The 24,706-nt window shown below is 27.9% G+C and overlaps 1 protein-coding gene across 5 annotated transcripts in view; it reads left to right on the top strand.

Annotated features, from left to right (window-relative positions):
* Positions 1 to 24,706, top strand: part of LOC107451439 (calmodulin-regulated spectrin-associated protein 2) — a 138,130-nt gene that overhangs the window by 89,419 nt on the left and 24,005 nt on the right. For 3 of the 5 annotated variants that reach the window (XM_016067522.4, XM_016067523.4, XM_087164468.1), the window contains 9 exons: positions 7,255 to 7,350; positions 9,000 to 9,215; positions 11,087 to 11,172; positions 13,938 to 14,064; positions 14,155 to 14,266; positions 16,031 to 16,294; positions 18,864 to 18,984; positions 22,115 to 22,188; positions 24,187 to 24,301. In XM_016067522.4, the coding sequence (XP_015923008.3) occupies positions 7,255 to 7,350; positions 9,000 to 9,215; positions 11,087 to 11,172; positions 13,938 to 14,064; positions 14,155 to 14,266; positions 16,031 to 16,294; positions 18,864 to 18,984; positions 22,115 to 22,188; positions 24,187 to 24,301 (1,211 nt within the window). The remainder of the gene's footprint in view (positions 1 to 7,254; positions 7,351 to 8,999; positions 9,216 to 11,086; positions 11,173 to 13,937; positions 14,065 to 14,154; positions 14,267 to 16,030; positions 16,295 to 18,863; positions 18,985 to 22,114; positions 22,189 to 24,186; positions 24,302 to 24,706) is intronic. The other 2 variants (XM_071185331.2, XM_087164469.1) reach the window with 1 other exon arrangement.

Below are 24,706 nucleotides of genomic sequence, written 5' to 3'. Positions count from 1 at the left end.
ATTTGAAATCCATTCATGTTTATCTCGAATATTTGTACGCACGTGCGAATATACAATATACACCCAGAAGCGACTCAAAATGATGAAGCTCGCTATTTTTGTAGTGATTAGAATCTTTATTCCGTGATTGTTCTTTTCATTAAATTACATTCACTAATAATCGACATAAAGGTTGTACCAAAATTCAAGCAATATTTGAATTTTGCCTAGTCTTTGCAAAGAAATGTGGCCAATGAAAAGAAGACCACTGAACAGGTGACAGTTCGTACCGAGCTAATAGTAATTACAATCGAACAACGCGTTTTCATTGGTGAACTTTGTTTAATGATCGTGTAATTTTAATGACCAGAATTGACTGTTCAGACAGTCCAATCATGCGATTCAATGCCGTAAATTTCTTTTCGCTGTATCAACAAATTACAACCAGATTTATGAAAAACGATCATTGAAAATATCGGATCCGGTCACTTGCTCAACATTCGGTTGCCCTATGATTCAAATGCCAGACGGCAACTCTTTTTCCCGACTGGTACATAGCCCGATATGTAAAAGAAATTAAATATAGTTTTCTGTTATTTTTCATTATCGTTATGTACCATTAATTGCAATTACCCGCTATTGTGTTTGTAAGACTTATTCATATTAGTTGTATTATTGCAATTTCGACTGCAGATTACGATCACTTGGAATTAGAATCTAAAGGCCGCATCATTTTTCCTTATCTCTAAAAGATTTCAAGATGATTCACATTTAATGGGCGGTAAGATAAAAAGATTCGCTGAATCAAATTACTGAATGTCAGTTGCTATACTAAAATGAATGGTTCAGTGCGAACGTTTTAATAGACGTTAAAATAACATTGCGCCCGTGAATAAAAAAACGACCCTTAATGTATCGGTCTTTACAATGGGAAGTGACTGTAATGGATTATTGTACTAAAGAGCGTAGACTGCATAATATTTTTCATAAATTAAAGATTAATCCGCTTATTTATATCTGTCAATCAGTTAAAATTATCATGATACTTTTGTCGGACAAATGTATTGTGGAACATATGAGTTGTCGGGCAAATGAGCCTGTCTGGAAAGCTTACCTGTCGAAATAATGCGCTGTCGGGCAAACGTATCTGTCAGGAAAATTAAATATCGAGCTAACGTATCTGTCGGGCAAATGAGTGTCGGAAAAACGTATCAAACTCGAAAATATGGACAAAGTCGGCAAAACCGTGCTGCCTATTTAACATGGTGCGTAACGTTTTAAAAACTGCTTAAAGGTTCTTATTTTCGATTTTCTTTTTTTAAAAGCCCTTTAAGGTGCTTTTTTTATTGGGTGTTTTTAAAAACTGCTTACTTTTCCCTTTTCGAAAATGAGATTTGCAATCTATTCCGGCGTACCGTCGGTCCAGTATGAAAGCGCCAATCATTTTACATGTTTGATGAAATACTTGCTTGTCCGCTTGTGGGTCGACTGGTTGGGTTCGTTGATATTGTTGTACTCTCATGTGCAACTCTGGTCCATTTTGCCAGATATTCTCAGTTTCAGGCTTCATTTTCCGCCATCTGATATGATCGGACCCAAAAATCTCTTGATCATTTTATAATGGATAATATAATCAAGAAAGGAGTTCTTAGTCAGAAGCTAGTTATTTTATTATGGTCATGTAATGTCTTTGAAAATTATTTTGTTATTGTATATAGTGCTTAAAAATATTTTTTGAAGCTTAAAAAGTACCTTAATATTTTTTGAATGCTTAAAAAGTAGGGGAGAGTGGGGTCAATTGTAACATTTTTTATTTAACTATTTTTAATTAACAAAAAATCCAATATATTATTAGTATTAATTGACAGACGAGTAAAGTAGACTATCCTCTACTTGTAAAAAATAAATAAATACCTTATTTTAAATGTTATTATATTAGTTATTAAAAATTTTTGACAATCGTGCTCTTGTTACAATTGTCCCTACTTACGGGGTCAATTGTAACAGTTTATAAATTCAACTAAAACATAGTTAATTATACATATTATCATAGTTGTGATATATTTTTTTATTGATCAAAATAGTAGTGATATTTTAGGAGTGAAAATAATAATGAGCAGAGATCTAAAGGGTTAAACTTTTAACTTTAAGGGGTTAAAAATTTTATTTTATGCTGTGAAAGGTGACCAATAAAATAATGCACATGCAACATAATATAAATGATATAGGCAGGGGTCTGTCTAGACATTTTGTGAAAGGTCCGTTTTTCGTGAAATTGTGAAAAAATTACTCACATTCTTTCAACCAGGGTCCGCCTTTATAAATTTGTGCAAATAGGGTCCGTTATTGCAACAAAAAAATTTTTCAAGGAGTTTTTAAATTGTAAAGACATACAAGATTATGCTCAACACTGTAAAATTGTAATTAAAAAAATTAAATTTTAAGAAATAAACAACAATTGCTGCTTCTAAATTAGAGACGCAACATACAAATATTTGGTATTTAGCCTATACTGCTGAACGCAGAATATAAATTTCGGACGAATAATGGAAGAATCGTCTACTGAAGACAAAACTTAATTCGTTTACATCCATCTTTCTTGTTTTCTGCCCTGGAAAGGGTTTATTCGATTAACAAAATAATAATGAAGATAAACAAATTTGTGAAGGGTCCGATTAAAAGAAAAATCATTTTGTGAAGGGTCCGTTTTTAAGAAAAGATATTTTGTGAAGGGTCCGTTAACGGACCCAAATTTCTTCTAAACAGACCCCTGATAGGGAACTATTGGTGGTTCTTAAAAAGTTAAGTAATGGTTTGTAAACGTGAAATTATTTATTTTCAGCTGTTACAATCGTCCTCAAGACGCCATTTCAGCTTCATTTGTTAAAAACAATGCTAGTTAATTAGCGAAACTAATTTTTTTTATTGAAATGTTAATTAAGGTGACCACTTACATATTCGGTTAATAATTTTTATTTGTTTAAACAAAAGTACTTTGTTACAATATAATATTCTAATACCAAAAAAAGTACTTACGTAACGTGAAAATATCTTATGTATTGTAACTCTTTCAAAAGTACATAAAAATGGCTGCCAGCAGGGGTGTACATGTAGATTTGTTAAATACACCTTGTGCGCCACCTAGGAACCAAATCTAGAACCCGACACTCGAAATTTCTGCTCTGTTACAATCGTACCCTGTTACAATTGACCCCACTCTCCCCTACCTAAAAGTAAAAATAAGCACCTTTTAAGTAAAAGGTGCTTATTTTTGTTGAAAGATTTGGCTACGCACCCTGTATAAACAATTTCCATGCATAATTCCGCACATAACCTTGTAATGCCTACTTGATGAATCATTAGAAAATTCACAACTTTAAATTAAATCCTGTTTTCTATCAAAAATACTTCTTTCGAGAGTTTTGAAACACCTTGTATATTTATTAATCATGCGTAGCATTTAAATAACACTTTATAAATTATAATAAAGAGTCATTTAATTATTTTTGTTATAAATTTTAATCATGCTTGCAATGGTACTTAAAAATATCTCGCCCCCATCATTTCTTTCTTTCAATTCAAGTCTAACTGGTGTATTTTTTAAGTTCAAGGGCAGTATAAATATCATCCCACCACTTATTGTTTTACTGCCTCGTGTTCCTTAGATATAAAAATCATTTTTAAAGACTATTTAATATTCGGTCTCTTCTGATTTAGTAGGTCGCCAAATGTTTTAACAAGGTGATCTCCTTTTGTCTCGTGAGCGTCTTATACTTAAATTCAGCTCGCACAATAAATGAATTGAATTGCAAATGAATATTTCATTGTCAAATCTTTGAAACTTTCTGTTCAGGCTTACCCCCCCCCCTCCCCCAGAATCGCTCTTTTATTTTTTGAGTGACATTTTCGTTATTAATCACGCATGGGTTTTGGGTTAAACATTTTGTATGGTTGTTGGCGATAGTTTGCGGTTAAGGCTTAAGAAGATGGTAATAGCTTGCAATTATATTTTGTGCCGAAATAAATACTTCGTTTCGTATCATTGCATTTTGTTTATTTTTAAATCACAAGTTGTATCTTTGCTTATATTAGACGTTTTGGATATTGTAGCTGCGTGAGTAGGGTATTGTTAATTGGAAGAGAGGTTTTCTTTTCTTCTGAGTTTGATGCCTTTTTCTTTCCTGTTTTTTCTTTCTTTTTTTATTTATTTTATTTAGTTATTGTAGATTTTAATTGTGCATAAAATTATAAATTTTTTTTTCAAAGAAAAATTCATATAATTATGCACTTCGAACATTTATTTACTTTATTTTATTGTTGTCTGTAAACCCTGAGCCTTTATTTATTAAAACAAAAATGCTACAAAAACATTTTTTTTAAATAAAATGTTCTTGGGTTTACTTCTTTAAGGGAATACATTTCCCATGACATCGACGCACGAAAGGGGTCTTCTTTCTTTTTATTTATTACTTTCATTTTATTATCCATCTTTTTTCTGTTTTGCGGAAGTCTTAGTCTATTAGACCTTTTTATAAACACATAAACATCTTTTATGTATTATTTAAACGCCTTCCGCTTTTATTATTTTAAGGAAAAATAATTTTTTGCAACTGCAGAATATTTAATACATTTTTACCAGATTACTTTTTTTTTCTCCATATCTTTAAAAAATAAGGTTTAGGGGTCAGAAATTTGTTAACCATTGTTTAACAAAGTTAATCAACATAGTGGGTTAAAATAATAACTATTATAAACATATACCGTTGACTTAAAGTCAAAATTTTACTTATAATTGCATTTTTTTTTTTTTCGGTTTTAAAAAATATTTTAAGCAGAAAAACTCTGAACTCTGTCATAAATTTTTATTTTCAAATATTAAAAAAAATAATATAATAATGAACATGTTATGAATAAATATGTATTTGAAATTAATTTTTTCAAATCGATTTTTTTTATTTTTATTTGAGATAATTTTACATGAAAAAAATTGACTGACTTTCTTAATTTAATAATGATAAGAAAATTTTGAGTTATAGGTAACAAAAAAAAATTAATTAATTTCATTATGCTTTAAGCACTTGGAAGATGTATTTACGCGCACATGATAATTTGATTAGAGCGCAGCTCATTGTCATGAGATTCCGAATTTTAATCTGTTAGTCTATTGGATGTTAAATAAACAGGGATCTATTGTACACGCATTTTATGAAATAAATTGTAAGTATTTAAAACCCGATTTTCGTTAATAAGCGTTTTGTTGAAAACTATACATAACAGTAGTCTATAAATTCTTCCGAAAATTCATTAGAAAATATGTGTCATTTATTCTTTAGAAAAGGGAATTTATTTTTTAAAAAAAAAAACTTCCTTTGGACAGAATTTTATAAAGATTCCTTAGAAAATGTGAATAATTCATTTTACGATACAAGGCAACGAACTTTTTTTTAAAAAAAAGGCTAAATATTCCCGTATTTCGTTCTCTGTTATTTATTAATTAGTATTCAGCAAAGTGTTTGTTAGTTTAAGGGTAATAAATTTGATTCATCGCCTACCTTATGATGAATTGCAAATTAAGTACATGCAAATTATGTTTAATTGTAGACTGCTGTGCTAATTTGTATATTTATATTCTTGATGTTTTAAAAAATGGTCATTAAGACATTTTATAAATTACTATTAAAAAGGTTATTTATACTTCCACCATAGTTTGACCTTAAATTTTTATTTTTGTCGATGTTTTTGAAGCAACTGTATATTAACAGTAACATTCCATGATATTTGTAATATCTATGTTTAGTATTCTCCTTTAAATTTTTATAAATTAAATATATATATATACAGAGTTCTCCCAATGAATTAAAAAGGGCAGGGCGCTTCCTCACAGAAAAGGTCACTTTGAGTTTCGAAAGGGCAACCACTTAACATCCTAAAAATATATCAAAATGTGTAATATTATTTTAATAACTGAATTTGATCCTTAACTATTTCTAAATCACCCTTTTATACTTGTATTTCAAAAAGTAATTTTCACTCATTATTGAAATAAGAGAAAAATTTATAGTCTTTAAAAATAATTAAAGGCATGCTGAAAAACAGTCACTGTGTAAAAAAAAAATTTCAAAAAAAGTTAACTAAAAAGGAAATGATTATTGATAAATAACTTGAAAGATTTTTTCTGTAATTTAAGCTGAAAATTATGAGAAAATAAACATTTAAAGATGCCTTTTTTAAAAATAAAAAGCATTTAAAAATAATTTAAAATTGGCTTAAATTTTAAATTTATTAGTATACTCTTGAAAAAAGAGAAACCCATAAAAATTTAACCAGTTGAAAATAATTCTGACAAAATAAGTATTTGTAATAGTAATCAGAATTAAACCTATAAACACAGATAATTTTGCCAGTGTGTAATTATTATTTAAGCAATAAATTATTTATTTAACAGAATATTAATAAAAAGGCTACGTTTTTATAGGATGGTGGCTTATTCTTACAAAAAGGGCAAATAGGGCGTATCAAAAGGCAGGCAGGGCAGGGCAGTCCGCCTTTCAAAAAACGCTTAGGGAGAACACTGCATATTAAATAGTTAAAATATTTATCATAGTAATGATAAAAATTACACATTGTAATATTTTGCTTTTTGAAAATACCTTACCTTTTGATTTACCTTTACCTTACCTTTCATTTACCTTTTGATGCAAATTTTTACTAAACATATTTTTCATTCTTTTTTTCATTATTTTATTATTAATTCAAGGACAAAAGAAGTGAAAAATATTATGTTTAGCATTTTAAAAATTTACAGTTATGAAATACAGAACAAAATATCAGGTGTCTTTTTCTGTGATTTTTTTGAAATAATTTTTTTCAAATATGAATATACAAGAACACATATGCAATTAGAAATTTTAATGTTATATTAATTTAAACATTTGATATACGTACAAAACTATTTGTTACAAAAGCCTTTAATAGTTTGAGTTTGCCATCTTTTAATGCTATTTCACCAAGCCCGTGAAATTTTGATACGTGACATTATTGTTTAAAAAATGTGCGGGAAAAGTTTTTTTATATTATTGGTCAACTTACGAAGGGATTTAGAATAGCATCAACTAACACTCCTTAACAAAGTGATAAACATGCAAGCTAGACGGGTTGTCAACTTTAAAGGTTTCACTTTATATCAATTTTATAATTACTACAACAATTTATTAACATGCTGCTTGAAAACACCTTACGTTTCTTTTTATTTATTTCTTGTTGTTTTTCTTTTAGGCTCGAGAAAAGGCTTCAATTCTATGGTTACTTTCGAAGGCATTTGAAGGAGAAATTCCATCAGATTTGATAGAACCATTCTATAGAGATCAAGATGTGAGTCATTTTACATATTTTTTTAAAAGAATATTGTTTTCATTTTTAATGTTATCTTTTTTTACACCCTGCCCCTCATTGAAAGACATTTTAAACCACCTATTACACAAATCTTAAGGGTTATGGAGTCTGAGTTTATAAAAATTTTGAAGGATTCAGAAAAATTTGAAGGGTTATGGAGTCTGAGTTTATAAAAATTTTGAAGGATTCAGAAAAATTTGAAGGGTTATGGAGTCTGAGTTTATAAAAATTTTGAAGGATTCAGAAAAATTTGCTCAACTCTGACTCTGGTGTCCACTTAATGGAATCCACTTAAATGTAAAATGCTTCTATTTTTAACAATTAAAAAACTGTCAAATGCTGTTTTTTTTTTCAATGGTGGCTTAGTTAATTCTCATTTTGGTTCAGTTCTTAATTTTTAAAGTTTTTTTTAAATAAAATGTAATGTACTATGTTTTTTTTTTTACTGAGTCCTTGTTTAGTATATTCCTGTATAACATAAAGTCAATTAGAAATAAGATAAATGCCTGTATTGGCAAAATAATGAACATAAAATATCAGGTGAATCTGACAACTCTATATAGCAGTGTTTCCCAAAGTGTGGCACGCGTACCCCCAGGGGTACGGAAACAGGTTAGCGGCGGTACGTGCTCTTATGCGAAATATCTTGCAACAAACGAAAATTTCAAAATTTTTTATTTAAAAATAAAGCTAGCCATGAAAATTTTTTGATTATGTATTTTTCTATTGGCTATTTTTTGCAGAGTTAACAGTTAATAAATAGTGGTATCAACAGCCAGTTGTGATTTTTAACTTGCAAATATTGCAATTTTTTTATAGTAAAAAATACGTTCATTTTTTTTATTAGTGGTACACAGCGTTACGAAAAATTTAGAAAGGGTACACAAAAGTCGTAAGTTTGGGAAACACTGCTATATAGGACCAATATTGGTTGTAGTTATCCACTTAAATGTAAAATGCTTCTATTTTTAACAATTAAAAAACTGTCAAATGCTGTTTTTTTTTTTTAATGGTGGCTTAGTTAATTCTCATTTTGGTTCAGTTCTTAATTTTTAAAGTTTTTTTTTTAAATAAAATGTAATGTACTATGTTTTTTTTTTTTCCCTGGGTCCTTGTTTATTATATTCCTGTATAACATAAAGTCAATTAGGAATAAGATAAATGCCTGTATTGGCAAAATAATGAACATAAAATATCAGGTGAATCTGACAACTCTATATAGGACCAATATTGGTTGTAAAGTGACTGCAAAATGTACTTGTGAATCAAACAATTCTACATAAGGCCCATATCGGAAAATAACGGCCCTTTAAACCCTTATTGAGCCGAGATTCATGATTATCTGTCCAATAAGGGCCTAAGTTATTATGCTGCTATGGCAGTTATCTTATCTAGAATCTAATATATTATTCTACATGACTTTTTTTTAAAAATTATTATAATGACGAATATATATTTTATTTTATAACCGTTGTTAAACAGCCAACCCAATTTTGAGTTTATTACTTCCACTGTTTAACTCCAGCCACTGCTGGGATTCAAACCTGGGTTACCCAATTGGGAGGCATGCGCTCTATATTTTTTATTTCTCTATGCCCTCTAGAATATTTACTTTTTATGCATTGCAGAACACTCGCCGATTAAAACCAAAGATTGTACATTCACTGGCAAATGCTGAACTTTATTGCCTAGCCTTAGTTAATATCTATGCAGATCCCAACTATCACAATCTCGATCATCAAGGAATCGTTCAAGTTTTAACTAGGAAAGGTGTTACTCTAGTCGAGTCACGGGAAGCACCTTTGACAGAAACAATGCTTGTTCAGACGGCTCCTATCAGACTGGTAAATAAATTCTTTTTATCATTTATTTAATTCATTTTTGTTCATTTAATCCATTGTTCATTTATTGAATTAATTCATTCATTGTGTTTTCATTGTCGACAAAAAAATTGCAATTTGGTTGATAGATTTTGTGAACTTTCAACTGTTTTGTATGTAAAATATATGAGCAATTTTAGTTTGAAGAGATATTAATGTGCGTTACTACTATTTTATTTTATTGTGTAGATTTATTGATTGAATTTCAGCTCCATTTCTATTTTAATGTTTCTTTCCTAACTCCAAAAATCTCAAAATTTTGACATGATCTTCTGTAAAATGCATGCCCAAATGAGATTTTTTAATCTTAATGCTTGAATGCACATGAATATGTTTATTATGCTGTCTAAAAAATAAAATAAAAAATTATTTTTAAATATGTGTTTGCTTTTTCATTGCAATTTTAACTTTTGTATTCAATAGTTTTTATGCTCTGTCCCTAGGATGAATTTCATATTTACATGATTAAATTTTGTAACAGATCTTATTAAAAATATTAACACATGTCTTGGAAATTTCTCTTGAAATTTGAGGGAGTTGTTAATTGGTATTTTACAAATTTTTTTATTAAATATTCATATGCCAGTGTTTTCACTACAGCGCGAGAACCTATCCTAATTTTTTTTCTTTTCTCGCAATAAAAATGATTAACGCGAGAAGTTCACGCACTCTATTAATCAATTTCAAAATGCAAGATTTTTGGAAAAAATTTCGTCTTTTGCCATTTTGAATAAAATCCGTTTCACTTTTCTTCCTTGATCTTTCATTATTTTCGGTCCTTGTTAACAGAACATCGGTCCTTGTTATCTAGCTTCCCTATTTATCAGAATTGTTCAGAACCGGTGCGAACAGCAGAGCACCCCCCCCCCGAACCCCTTTCAGAACACATTTCTCTTCAACCACGTGTTCACTGTAGGTAAGGTTTAAATTTGCATGCATGTAAGATGGACAAATACCTTGTTAAGGCGACTTCTTCTACTCCGTAACGGACAAATGAAAATGAAACAAATGTCGGTAGAAGCGGTCAAAACGAAACAAATACGGGTATTTTTCAGCCAAATAAGTATAATAGCCGAGGAAAAAGTAGATATAGAACATTTTCCATATGATGATGCAGCAAAAATATTCAATTAGAAGATGTGAAAAATGTATTATAATTAAAGAAATAATTTTTTTCCAAGTCTATTTGTGTTTTTTTAATTTTTTGAAATCTCACCCTGTTTTTGAGAAAGGGTGAGAAATTCTCTCCCATTTTTTTCTGTAATGAATACACTATATGCTCAGTTGGACATGTAAAGGTAAATGAACACGTGAAAGTAAAAAATGCATGCTCGATCATAATTTTTACATGACCCAGGAATATTAAACAATATAATTTTCAAACCCTGTAATGCTTTATACTTTGTAACGTTTCACTGATGTTTGCTAAATGTTATCTCCAAATCATTTAAACTAAATCAAGTTTGGTATAAAAATTATTTAAAAGACGTCATAATATCATTATGACGATTCAAACTTGGAGGTTGTGCAGCTCCAAAAAGCAGGGCACATCAACCAGAAGTCTAATATCATTATGAAACTAACGTCTAAATTTTATTACTAGTACAGTTATTTGTTACAAATTCTTATTGAATAATTAATTGATAAATTTTTAAAAAAATATTTCCTCACGTTTTTTTAGCAGATTATTAGGATAACTTGTGAACTATAATTCATATAAAAGGTGGTGTAAATTTGAAGAAAAAAATAGCTTATTAATATTTCATAATGTTTTCTTCCATTGTGTTATCTTTATTAAATATAAATACATGCAATGTACTATATTTCATATTTAGAATGCTCACATGGCGGTCATTGATGGTATTATGTCACTATACATCAAAGAAGTTCTTATACCTGAAAAAATAGTTGAAGTTGTAAAGTAAGTTTGTTTCATTGAGAACTTTTAATATTATTGAAAAAGTTTCTGAAAGTTTATTTTAGATTTAATTGCTATTTTTCCCCTTCCATCTATCTTTTTATTTTATTATATATTAGTAGTGCAGTTGCCAATGCAAGAGAAAGAATTTTATTTGTTTTATGATCAAACAAGTATATGTATCTTAAAGCCTTTCATATAATGCAAATAATTTCATAGATTTATTGCATAAACTCAAATAATATCTTAAAACCTTGTACAGTAGAAAACCGATTATCCGGAACGATCGGGACCTTCGCGATTCCGGATAACTGATTTTTCCGGTTTTCTGAATCTTTACAAAATGCCGTTTTTTTAATGTTTATAAAACGAAACTAAAAATTCTTTTGAAATAGTTTTAGAAATAATAAAAAATGATAAATAATAATAAACTTAAGTTTAAATAAGGAAAGAAATTATGAAATAAAAATTATATATATGTTATTAATGTTATTATTAACATTAATAACATATATAAGCTATTTGTGCTTATGTGAGATTCGTCTACAAACGGCTTTTGATCCGTCCTCTAAATCAGTTCTTTTGCCAACTCGATATGCCTTACACTCTAAATAACAAAATGGGCTCAAAATCTTGCATTAATTTTTTTTCTTTTTTTAATTTAAGAAAATTATTTTCCGGTTATCGTGTTTTCCGGTTTTCTGATTTCCGGATAAGCTGTTCTGAACTGTACTAATTATTCATAAAGGTTTTTAATAATTAAAATAAAAGCAGATCTTTCTTTCTTTTTTTAATGTTAGATAGGATCTGTAGTAAATAATTACTATTATTATTATTTTACCGGTGACATTAGCTATTTTCTTAGCTGTTTTGTATTGCTCAAAAGCACTGCTCTGCACTACAATAACTAGCTTTGAGCAGTTTAAGACAAAAGAAATAAAATTGTTTTCAATGACGCAGCTTTCAATCCCATTTTAATTAATATTAGTTAATTTTGTATTGCAGTTTAATGCAATTTTTTCAACCTTTTAAAAATTATTTTTAATATCTTTTTTTAAAAATAAAATTATTCTTACTTTTTTTCCTGTTTAAATAAGAGTTTTACAACATCCAGCTATTGTCAGAAAAATTTTGGACAAGATTAAAAAAAAAAAATATTATTGTGTCCTAAACTTAACAAACAATCTATAAGTAGTTTCTAGCTTTTTTGCTGCAACATAATCGCACCCCCGCAAGAAAAGGGACACAAGTAAAAAAAAACAGCAATTCTGAGATTTTGTCAGTAAAAAATATATATATTAAGTGCCCCATCAAGCTCAAAAAATGTCACATTTCTGACTCACAATTTATCCAGTTGAGGACAGTTGTGTCAGTTTTGTGTCTGAGTCAGAATAATGTTAAAAGTATTCTTTGAGTTGATTTTTCTCCAATTATGCATTTTAGAGTTATGACACTGTTCTTGCAGTGATGCGATTTGTTAATTTGTACAATTACCAAATAATTTGCAAAAATACCAAAAAGTTTCAGTATGAAATTAATAATTAAGTTAAATGAAAGAGTTGTATGAATTTAAACTGTTGAGAAGCAGGCATTATAGTAAACAACATATGCCCTTTTGTACTGTAATAAGTATAGAGTTTTCTTTCGCCTCATGGGGATGCCTCGCAGGTGTGAATGTATGGAAGCCTGTTTTTCCTGAGAAATGACCACCCATATCGATCCTTTGTTCAATAGGGATAGTCATTTCTTCCACACTCTCATAGATTGCTTTAAAAAATTGGGATTGCTGAATTGCTTTGACGTGTGGAACTAAACATTTTTTTAAAATTTCATCAGTGAATACTTTGGTTTACTCTTTCCTGATGGATACTTACAAAGCAATTAAAACTGTTCTTTCTTTTGTATTGCAAAATGAAAATTTGAATCATTTTATAGATACTGTTGATAAGTTAGAAGACTTTTGAAAACGTATGCGAATAACAAACCAAAATGTTTAGCTATTGCGGATTATTTTATTAGTAATCCTCTCTAATTTGTGTAATAAATCAGTTTACTCCTATTAATTGCTTTTCAGTAATTTGCTATTTGTTTCTGCAGATATTTTTTTTCTTTCTAAAAGAGTGCCGAAAGCAAGTGCGTTTTTTTAAAATTTGATCTGAATTATATTTCTTTTTCTTCCTTTATAACTTTATTTCATTTTTTAGAACAATTGACTGTTGATAAATTGATTGTTATTATGAGATGTTATTAATTTAATATTAAGTACATAATATAAGTTATTAATTTAATATTAAGTACAAAATTAAAAAAAATATTGAAATTAAATATTAGTTTGTATATTCTTAATAGAAATTTAAGGTTGGAAAAGTTAGAAAATGCAAATATATAGCATATATCGGCAATAGAAAATGCCTGTGCATTGTACGATTTTCATTAAAAAAAAAGAAAAAAATCTGAACTAATAACTTGAACTAATTTTACCATGAACACATTTTTATGTACCCCTTCGAGCTGGCATACCGAGGTTAGACTGTGTGTGTGCATGCATGCGTGTGTGTGTGTGTAATACTTTAATACTATATTTTGCATTTAATAATGCTTCAATTAATTTACTTAGCATACATAATAATTTATATGCATGAAAAAGACACATACTATTTGTGCATTTTACGAGTTTATGCTAGAATAATAAAACTTAGCACTATTATGCATACTAAAATAATAAGAGTCTTGGAAGTATTTCTAATAATGCACATTGCATCTTTTAGAAAATTTTCCCATGTTGATGCTAGTAGCGAAATACCATCAAGTTCTGAAGAAGCAGCTGTTTTATGGATCAATAAATGTTGCAGATCTTTAGAACAAGAAATTAGGTCTGAATGCAGCCCAGAAGAAGTAACTTTTTTATCCTTAATATTTTTAATAAATTAATTTTTTTTTGTAATTTTAAAAAAAATTAAATGGTTTATGTTTAACATTTTATAGCAATGTAGGTTACCCAAAATTCCAGTTTTACAAGATATTTTAGATGTAAGCGATGGCTGTTGCCTAGCAGCTGTTATATGTTACTACTGCCCTAACTTCTTCAGGTGGCAAGGTCAGTATCATATTTATTATTTTTTTTCTTTTGTTAAAATTTCACTAACTCTGTTAAGTGTATAATCTTTTCATAATAATGTAATTTCTTGATATCCCTCTGACCTATCTCAATGTGTAAATAATTAAAATTGTAAATGCGTAAATAATAAATTGAGACACATCTCATTGTGTGAATAATTAAACTAAAAATGGCAATGTAAAGTGGAAAAAAGTAAAATTAAATAGGGCTTTTCAATAATATGTTTCGATTTCGTTGTTTGCAATATAATTAATATGAACATCGAGGAAATTGTGCATTTATTTTAGTTGCTGGAAGTTATTGCTCTTTGTATTTTATCTAAAAGATATGACAGGCTGTTAACTATTTCTAATTGTTAAAAGCAATAGCTACCTTTTTTTTTTTAAGTGGGATATGTTTTGGATTGTAAAATTATTTTATTTGTTTATTTGTGATTTTGCATAATTTTAAGAACTATTCAGCTTTGAGATGAATTATAGTATGATTGTACCTTGATTTTTTGATTCATTTGGTTACATCACGTGAGTCCTCACCTGCATCAAAGTATAGCTGATGAGTTTGGCTTCAACTTTAAGTTGTTTTACATTTTAATGAGATTTTTTATTCATAAATTCGAATAGCTTTATACAAGTTGCATTAATATGAATATTAATGCATTATTTGTAAATATTGGGACTGCAAATTATGCTTGCGTAATTGATAACACTGAAAATACTAGTTTAGATGGTTATTTCAGAAATTGTTTTAATGCATATCAGGGTGCTTAATTTATAAAATTTGAATACAAATTGTTGCATTTAATTTATAATTATGCATACTTTCAACCGTTTTTAAATGCTAATTTTCAATTACATAATCTAGAAAACGTTAGTAATAAAATAACACGAAGCTTGATTTGTACTCTTAATTTTCATTATATGAATTCATTAACTTATAAATATTGGCTTTTATAAAATCTAAATTAAAATTTGGAGATCATCCAAGTTTTCTTGCTTGTAATCTTACATAACTTACTAACCATTACTATTTTTAATTAATTGCAATATCAGTAGCATAAATAACACAACTGCATGCTCCAGAAAAAGTTATACCATATTAATTACCGTAATTTTTTTTTTTCATTTATAAGATATTTTTTAATTATTGTACATATAGCACTAAACTTTAAATATAATTAGTGCAAGATACTTATTTATTTTCTTGTGTTATTAAAATAAATTTCATTTCCATATGATAAGTCGGTAAGTGCATACGTTTCAAGTATTTATTATCATTTGTAAATTTTGCCTTTCTATGGCAATTATTAATTAAAATAAAAATAATTTAAGTTCAATTATATAAATTCATGTAAACTAAAGTAAAATAATTGATTACAAATAGCTGAATGTCTCTCTATATAGTATTTTTGTTTTATATTATAATTTAAGAATTGTTTGTTAATACTACGATAAGGCACATTCATAAATATTGAGAGGGGGTGCACATATGTATGCCACTGTGCGAAATACTTGTTCTAATACCTATGGTGACCAGATTTTTAAAAAAATTTCAACACACGCAAAGCTTAAAAAAGTTATATTTTAAAACAAAGACATTACACAAAATAATCTTTAGGTCTCAAATGCTTATTCTCTATGATTACATTTAATATTTAAGAATGTTTTTCCTTACAATTTAACTGATTTTTCCTATATATTGTTACTTAATTATAAATTTGTACTTAATTAAGGTTTTATTTTTCAGATATTTGTTGGAATGATCCCATGAGCCTTGGGGATAGTATTTATAACTTGCAGCTTGTGCGAAGGTTTTGTTCAGAATGTTTACCTAGAGAAATCAATTTCTTGTCTTTAGAAGATCTTTTATACCTCCACAAAAATCCCTCTCTTAAAGAAAATGTTTTAGTGTTTATTTCTGATTTGTTATATATGTTCGTCATTTTTAGAGCATCATGTGTTACGCAGAAGAGAAAGAACGCTCGAGAATCTAGTCATATACCATTAGAAAGTAAGATATTTTTTAATTAGAGTTAAAATTTTGTTGATCTTTCAAATTATAGGTTTATAGGGGAAATATAGGCTATTTTGTATATGTATAACTCAACAAAGAAAATTTTAAAGAATTTAGATTAAGATTTTATTTTTTTAAATAAATTATGATATCTGTATAAAATAAAATGAACATTTAAAAAATAATTATTTAAGTTGGTTCTTTAATTAAATATAAATTTAAAATTTTTTTTTTTTAAATTAGATTATAATGTTTATATTTATAATGCAACAAAAATAATTATTATAAAAAATTTATTGTAAAAAATATTTGTACTAATTTAAAATATTTTATCCTCTGCTATATGTTACGCAATAACCAAGTTACATGAAAATAAATTATTGACTTTTGAATGGAAAATATTAAGAAAAAAACTATTTTGTGCTCTCCAAACAACTGGAGATACTTATTTAACTTAAAAACTTACCAAAACTACAAGCAACCTGATATTGTTAAAGTCAAAATGTAATAAGCTATGATGGCTCAGAAATTTATTCTGATCTAAAAGGATCTAATCTATTTTGATTTATTCAGATCTTTATTCTGAGTATAAAATTCTGTAATGAATGTAATTTTGAATATAGAATTTAAATTTGAAACAAATCAGTGAAGAAGTTAAATTTTAAAACACTTTTGAAGTTTCTTAAAAAGTGAATCTGTTTAGGAAGTTTTTTCAATTGAACAATGGGATAAATAAAAGTTCTGAAGAATGTGTTTTATTATAAAAGAAGTGCACCTATCAGTAATTATAAAAATATTTTCCCCAATGTGATACATTCTGTAGATCTGTAAAAGAGAGATCTACATTGGAGTCAGCATGACATACAATAAAAAACAATTTTTCCCCATAATATGTGTACACAAAAAAAAGCAGAGGTATGTACCGTTTTTTAATATCTCGATTTTGCAAATATCTTTTTAAAAAAGATAAAGATAAATATTTTCAAAAAGATTTTTTTTTTTTTAAATTTAATATTCCTAACTGAAATTGCAAAAAAAATCTTTATAATAGAAAAAGTAATAAATCTAAATATTTCAGTAATGAATGTAATTTTAAATACGTATTTTAAATTTGAGCTCATTTGATGAAGATTTCAAATTTAAACTGTAAATATAAAATAAATCTGGTAGTATTTCTCTTTAAAGAAAACACAGCTCTCTGAAGAACACTTTTGAAACTTTTTAAAAGCACAGTGAGTTATAAGGAGCTGTGTAAAAATTTAAACTGAAATGTTTAAAATATGTAACAAATTTACTTTATCCTTTATTTAATGTGCTTTTTTTGTTTGTTTGAGTGCATATCACTCACTCAAGTAAAATCGATGACTCTTATTGCATTTTAATCGCATCGCCTTTTCAACTTTTCCCCAGCCATCTTCTTCAAGTGGTTCCCCAGTTTAAAAATAAGTGTAATGTGGCGAGCTCCACCATATCAGACAACTACGTTCTTCTTCTTCTTGCTTGAGCTTGTCAGATATGTGGTACCTCTACACATGTTGCATTTTGTACCATGCTCCAAGCCCAATTTTTCCTAGTTCCATTGTCTTGGGTCGCCTACTTTATTTATATAGTCTGACAGTCCCTTAATGGAATTAAGGTGAAGCTCTTTAGGATATGGATTGCCTAAGGTAGTGAGGCGCGTAAGGGCGAGGGCATCACATTCGTATAGGACGTGATGTGCTGATTCTACCGCTTCACGGCATTTCCGACATTCTTGTTCGAAATGTCCCAATCTATGTAGATGTTTCCTGAAATGATACTGCCCAGTCATGAAGCCTACAATTGTTTGAATCTTCAATCTTGGGAGCCTAAGAATTTCAGAAGCAATTTTTGCAGAAGGGCTGCTGATCATGCTTTTAGCATGTTTTTGTCCAGGAGAATTGCGCCAAACTTTGTTCATCTCCTGTTTTTCCCATTTTAGGACGGCCTTCTTTGTAGTCTTCATATTGATTCCACAGAAGGGTTCCGTTCCTATTGGATTGAAAGAGGATCCCTGTTTTGCAAGTTCATCAGCTCTTTCATTACCATCAATTCCCATATGCCCTGGTACCCAAATAAGAATGGACAACTACGTTAATTGTTGAAGTTAATTTTTGGACAGTTATTATAATTCCTAGAATTCTCTTCATTTCTGTGCTTTAAATATGTTTTCCTTTAAGTCTCTTACTTTATTTTCTATGTAAACACTGTAAAAGGAAACTGAATATTTATAATTTAATTAAAATGAAAATTGCGTCCATCTTTTACCATCAAAGACTTGATTTCAGCTTTTACTGAACCTTTAACTGGATTTGTAGCTACAAAAGTTGTTTTTTTTCCCAATCATATTTAATAAGAGAAAAAGAGGAGGGCATGATAGGAAGACATTCCATAAAATTTTGTTCAGAATTACACTTCTGGGTTAATTTTCAAATTTATTTTTGTTTTCTTGATTTCAATGTAGCTTGAATTTTATGAGAATTTTTCATTGTAAAAGTTGATTATGGGTGATTATTTCATAAAATGAATTGAATTTTCTTTTTTTCAGATTCAAAATCACTAGGCAGCTTCCAAAGTCACAAAAATCAGAATACCTGTAATCCTATACCTAATTTGAGATCTGATTCTTATGGTGGGTCAACATCAAGTTTACCTGACATAAGACCAGGGTAATTAATGTACTTTAATATTGTTTTGAAAATGTTTATTATTATACTCATTAAAAATACATTGTGTAATATTTTTTTAATGAAAAATTTATTTTATTATTTTTACTTATGTGTAAATATTTAGTGTAGCTAATATTCTTGACAAAATATTTATGCAAATACGTACTGTTACTCTCTTATAAGAATATTTCTTTTGTTAATGAGTTATATTTTTATTTTATTTATTTAATTCCATTTATCTTAATTGACTACTGCGAAATTTTGGACAAAAGCTATAAGAAAAAATAGTTAAGAATGTTTTATGTTACTTTGATTTTTTAGTAATTTAAAATGTGTCTACAGAATAAAAGAGGTATCTATTAACAGAATTAACTATTGTAGAGCAACAACTTATAAGTTCACAAATAAATTAGTATGTAAACAAAGACTGATAATTATGATACTGTGTTACAGCCAATAAATGAGTCAGAGGCTATCTCATAATCTTTATGCATGAAATATATAAAATCATGATACTGTATTACAGTCAATAAAGGAGTCAGAGGCTATCTCATAAACTTTATACATGAAGTATATAAAATCATGATACTGTATTACAGTCAATAAATGAGTCAGAGGCTATCTCATAAACTTTATATATGAAATATATGAAATCATGATACTGTATTACAGTCAATAAATGAGTCAGAGGCTATCGCATAAACTTTATACATGAAATATATAAAATCATGATACTGTATTACAGTCAATAAATGAGTCAGAGGCTATCTCATAAACTTTATACATGAAATATATAAAATCATGATACTGTAGTACAGTTAATAAAGAAGTCGAGGCTATTTCATATAATTTATTTAATGAAACTCAAAAGCATTGCTTTTACAAATGTTTTCTTATTTGTCCCATTGATACACTAATTACAGAAATGTTATGCTTATAAAAACACAAGTTTCACAAGCACACCTTGAAAGTTTATCATCCCTTCGAAACCTTTGTTCTCAAAGTACATTTTGCAACTCATTGAAAATGGAAAGTGTTAAGAGAACAGATTTGAACTATAAAATAAACGGCTTCAAGTTTGTTTTTTCATGGTTTGCTTGGAAAAAGACTTTCTGTTGTGTGCGATTTAGCGTTGCCTCGTAAAACGGATGACTTCACGAGAAACTTTCTTTGTTTTTAAATACCACTCATCAATGACTCTAGTTCCATTAAATCAAATGGTAGTGATTCTTTAAAATCAATCCTTCTACAGTACAGAGCCCGTTATACGGAAATCAGAAAACCGGAAAACCAAAAAACCGGAAAGAAATTCAATAAATTTTCCCGCCATTTTTTTTTAAAAAAAATTTTGTTTTTTTTCTCATAAGATTTTAGGATTTTTCTTTTTTTTTTGAAAGATGTTTACCTTACCATCATTTTGGAAATAATCATTAGTGTATTACTTCATCGTTTTTTCTTCTTTTTAAGATTATTTTCAACTATTTTTGTTTGTTTTTAGTTGGGTTTAACAATAAAAAAACTGGCTTTTCGTATCGATTCAGAAAACCGGAAATATCAGTTATCCGGAATAGCGATGGTCCCGATCGTTCCAGATAATCGGTTTCCTACTGTATTAAGCTTTTACTTTTATTTATTAAATGATTTTAGGGTTATTTTCCTTGTATGATTGCTTACTTGACAAGCGAGGGAACCACCTAGCGAAGGAAAAACGTGCAAAACCATTTTTGTCATGCAATCAACTACATTTCAGGTCTATCTCCATTTTTATAAACAACATAATTTTTTTAAAGGCCTTTGATTTTTTATTTATTGATTGTACCTAATAAGTACCACCATCAAAACTGAAATCTCAAATTCAAAATCTCTGCCTTTCGTACTAATGATATTACTTGAGCCGTGGTGGCTTAGGGAATAGAGTGCTTGCCTCCTAATGATGTGAACCTGGTACGAATCCCGTCAATGGCTGGTTGATATAAATTCTGCAACGACCACAGTGCTGACGTAAAATATCCTCAGTGGTAGATGGATCATGCGTTAAGTCCCCTTGCCGTGAGGCTAACCTTGGGAGGTTTTTATGATTTCCCTCTCCATGTAACGCAAATGCAGGTTAGTTCCATCAGAATGTACTCCGCGAAGGGAAATTTCTCCCAATACTTGATCCAGGAGTTCCCTTATCTTCTGGATTGGGATCAAAGTTACTAGAATATGGAGCTGAACATTGGTAATTGTAAACTGAAAATTCAGTTGTCTGTTCAACAACGATTATAAAATAATGTTACTTGCTTTAGTACTAAAATAATCTTCTGTCTCTGCTAAGTACATTATTTTTGTGTGTTATTAATATGTTTTAAGTATATTAGTTTATAATGCGACTCATCTATTTTGAGTTAATATTACTATTGAAGTCAATTTCATTTCTACTTCTTGAGTGAGCAAATGTAACTGAATCTATGTGCAGAAACAACTATCGTTAATTTTTGGCTAAAGTTTACACAATCAGCTGTGGTTTACATGCTTAAATTTTATGCTAAATGAGCCTGTTTGCCGAATATGTACTTCATCTCATTTTTAGAGGGAAAAAGTATTTGTATATTAGTTATAGTCAAATCTAATTTCTCCCATCAAAAAATGTCTTAGGAAAAAACCTATATCTGTCATGTGTTTAAAAATGGGAAAATAGCAATACAGAATGTGCTTTAAAAATGCTTTATACTTTAGAAGAAGAAAAAGTTGTTTGGCTTGAATATGTTTTAATTTGAAAATAAATATTCATAGTAATAATGGGTTAAAAGTGATTTCACCAGAATATTATTATTATCTGAATGGTTCAGTAGAAGGATATGCCTAATGATTTTCTAAAAATGTTCAATTATTGGTTTAAAACAGGTTATTACCAGCTTTAAATTTTTCTGACAGGTCTTTTATTAAGATGGGATGATGCATTTTGTAAATACACCTTTTGGAATTCTAAAGCTTTCATTCCTAAATTCACTGAAATGCCATTTTGAATGGTAATTCTCAAAATGCTTAATTTTTGAAATTTTTTTTACTCTATACTTGAAAAATTTTATTAATTAAATAATTGGATGAATTTTGTGTTGCGTATTCTAAATAAAATGTTTTATTGTAGAAGTCGCACAAAAACTTATGGTAGCAAAGAAAGGTTATGTGAGAAAGTTTTAAAGAAATCTAATATACCTACAGGTAGGTTTTGTTTTAGTTCCTGTTTATATTATTTTAAGTTTTGTATCTTGAAATAATCAGTGAAACTATTGTGAAAGGATTTAATCAAATAAAACGATTGTATTTTATATGTTAGCTTTTTTTCTTGAAATGTTACACATAAATTTTAGTTTAAATTAAAGTGATTTTATTTTCAAAATAGCATTTCAATTTTATAATGGTGCAAATGGCAGATTTATAAGTAGAATTTGGTGTTAGTAGAGAGATTTTACGAAATGTTACATATTCCTTTAACTCTATCACTAAGTTCAATATTTGTAAGGGTTTAAAAAAAACTAAGTTAGCATTATGGTTGAATTAAAATAAAAGCCATGCAAAATCTCTATAAACAGTTAGTTTGAACTAAAAATTTTGTGAATAAGAAACTCGGGATATCAAAATTTAATTTGTTTTAACGATGCAGTTAAAATTCTAACCGTATCTGTTAATTTAAACATTGTCAATATTTTCTCTTTTACGTTTTGCTACTGTTCTTCTATTTTGTCTTCTTTCTTTACTGGTATGTCTTCAGATGCTGTCACATATTTTAATATTTATGATTCCTCCTGATCTCCATGTACTGAAACATTGTCCACAGTAACTAATTCCTTATAGATAATTGTTTCTCTTGTATTCATTAAATTAGCAAGCTATTTCCTATTTCAATCGTGTATCTTTATATATGCAGACATCTTGCATCAACTTAGAAATGGAGGATTTTGGCAGCTTCTTTTAAAACTCTTTGATGATCTTTTTTATTAGGGTTTCAAAAAAAGATTCATAAAATTATTCAAGATTGAAGAATGCATTTAAAATTCTTTAGAAATTAGTAAAAAAAATTTTTTTTGGTGATAAAATTTTTTTTGTGAAATCAAAGGTCACCAAAAACTATTATTGGAGATTTTTCTCCAGAACACACACATAGGGTATTCAGATTTTTTTCTTGACATCATAAAATTCGTGTTTTCAAAATTCATGATGTTGAGATTTTACTTATTTATATATAGATTTTTTCATAGAAATATTAAATATTATTTTCTATTATACAAATACAATTCAAATTTCTTTATACATTTTATTTATCAGTTTTTTAAAAATATTTTTCAATTTTATGGATTATTATGTATAAATTAATTTTTTTTATTCTCTTTTCTGTCTTCTATATTCTTTGTTGAAATTTAGAGTCACAGTTTTTATTTGAATAATATTCTCTTTCATGAAAAAAAAATCTATTGCATAAAAAAATCTAAAAAATTTTTGAAGGATATTTTTTTGAATTTGTCTTAAATACCGTGTAATATTTAATAATTTATCATTTATGCTAATGAAATAAGTTTATTTAATTTTTTAATTGTATTAATAAAAAAAAACTTTTACATTAGCAAAATTTAATGTTGCATGGTCAGTCTACTATCAATGTACCTTTTTTATGAATTAATTGAGAAATATAATCCTTTTTATTTTTAATAATAAAAAAACATTTAAGTTCTTAAAATTTAACTTATTAGTTATACAGTTTTTAGTAAATGATAAATAACGTTATTTCAAGATATAAAGCACTGCTCTTTAAATTCATTTTAGCAATTTTGAAACTATATTTGTTTATTTTATAATTGTAATTGCATTCTATTTTGAAAATAGTGAATATTTTTCAAGTTTACTTTATTTATAGTTTACTTTATTGATTTGCTTTTCAGTTTATCAAGCTATCGCTTAACATCTAAACCATTAGTCATAATAAATTTTTCTGACTTCCTGTGTAGAACACAGCAGACTACACTTTTCTATTTCTATCCAATTTTCTTTTTCAATTTTTCAAATTGTTGATCAAATTTGAGATACTGTCCAAAATGTGCAAACAGCAAAAAATTATTAGTTATGTAGTTTACAAATTTTTATTCAAATTTTTTTAATTTTATAAGCATTTATTTCAAAAATTTATTTGTGATATCATATTAAATGGTTTTTATTTTATTTTAGAAGAAATGGGGCCAAACCAGTTACAAAGAACAAATTCTGTAGGCATGGTTAATGGTTGGAAAACAACCAATTTACCACATGTAAATTCAACGGAATCAGTTTCTAATAATTTAAGGTAAAATTGTGCTTTCCATTGTTAAACTACTTTGGTGCTCATTATATTAAGATTTTTTTTTTTATTGTTTGTTGTTTTATTTATATCTTTGTAAATACATGTGCCTTTCTGAATTTTTTTAAAATTTATTATTAGACAAACATGAATTTTCTTGATTAGTATTTGTTATAGATTGCAGTTTATTGATTTTAAAAATATCTTGTATACTAAAATAAGTGATCTATTTTAGTATACAATAATTAAATTAAATTTAATTAATGGCAATCTATTCTTTTCAGATTTTAAATAATTATTTGTTTCGGTAAAATATTAATACTTAGTGTTAGTTATGAATGGGCTTTTTCATCAAAACAGATCAAAAGCAAAATATTTTGTCATTCTTTTTCCTTTTTCTCTACATTTTTT

The sequence above is a fragment of the Parasteatoda tepidariorum genome, chromosome 5 (assembly GCF_982258835.1).
Source record: "Parasteatoda tepidariorum strain Cologne lab strain chromosome 5, Ptep-v5.0, whole genome shotgun sequence".
NCBI lineage: Eukaryota > Metazoa > Arthropoda > Arachnida > Araneae > Theridiidae > Parasteatoda > Parasteatoda tepidariorum.
The sequence above is the reverse complement of the archived record's forward strand: the minus strand, read 5'-3'. Positions and strand labels throughout refer to the sequence as shown.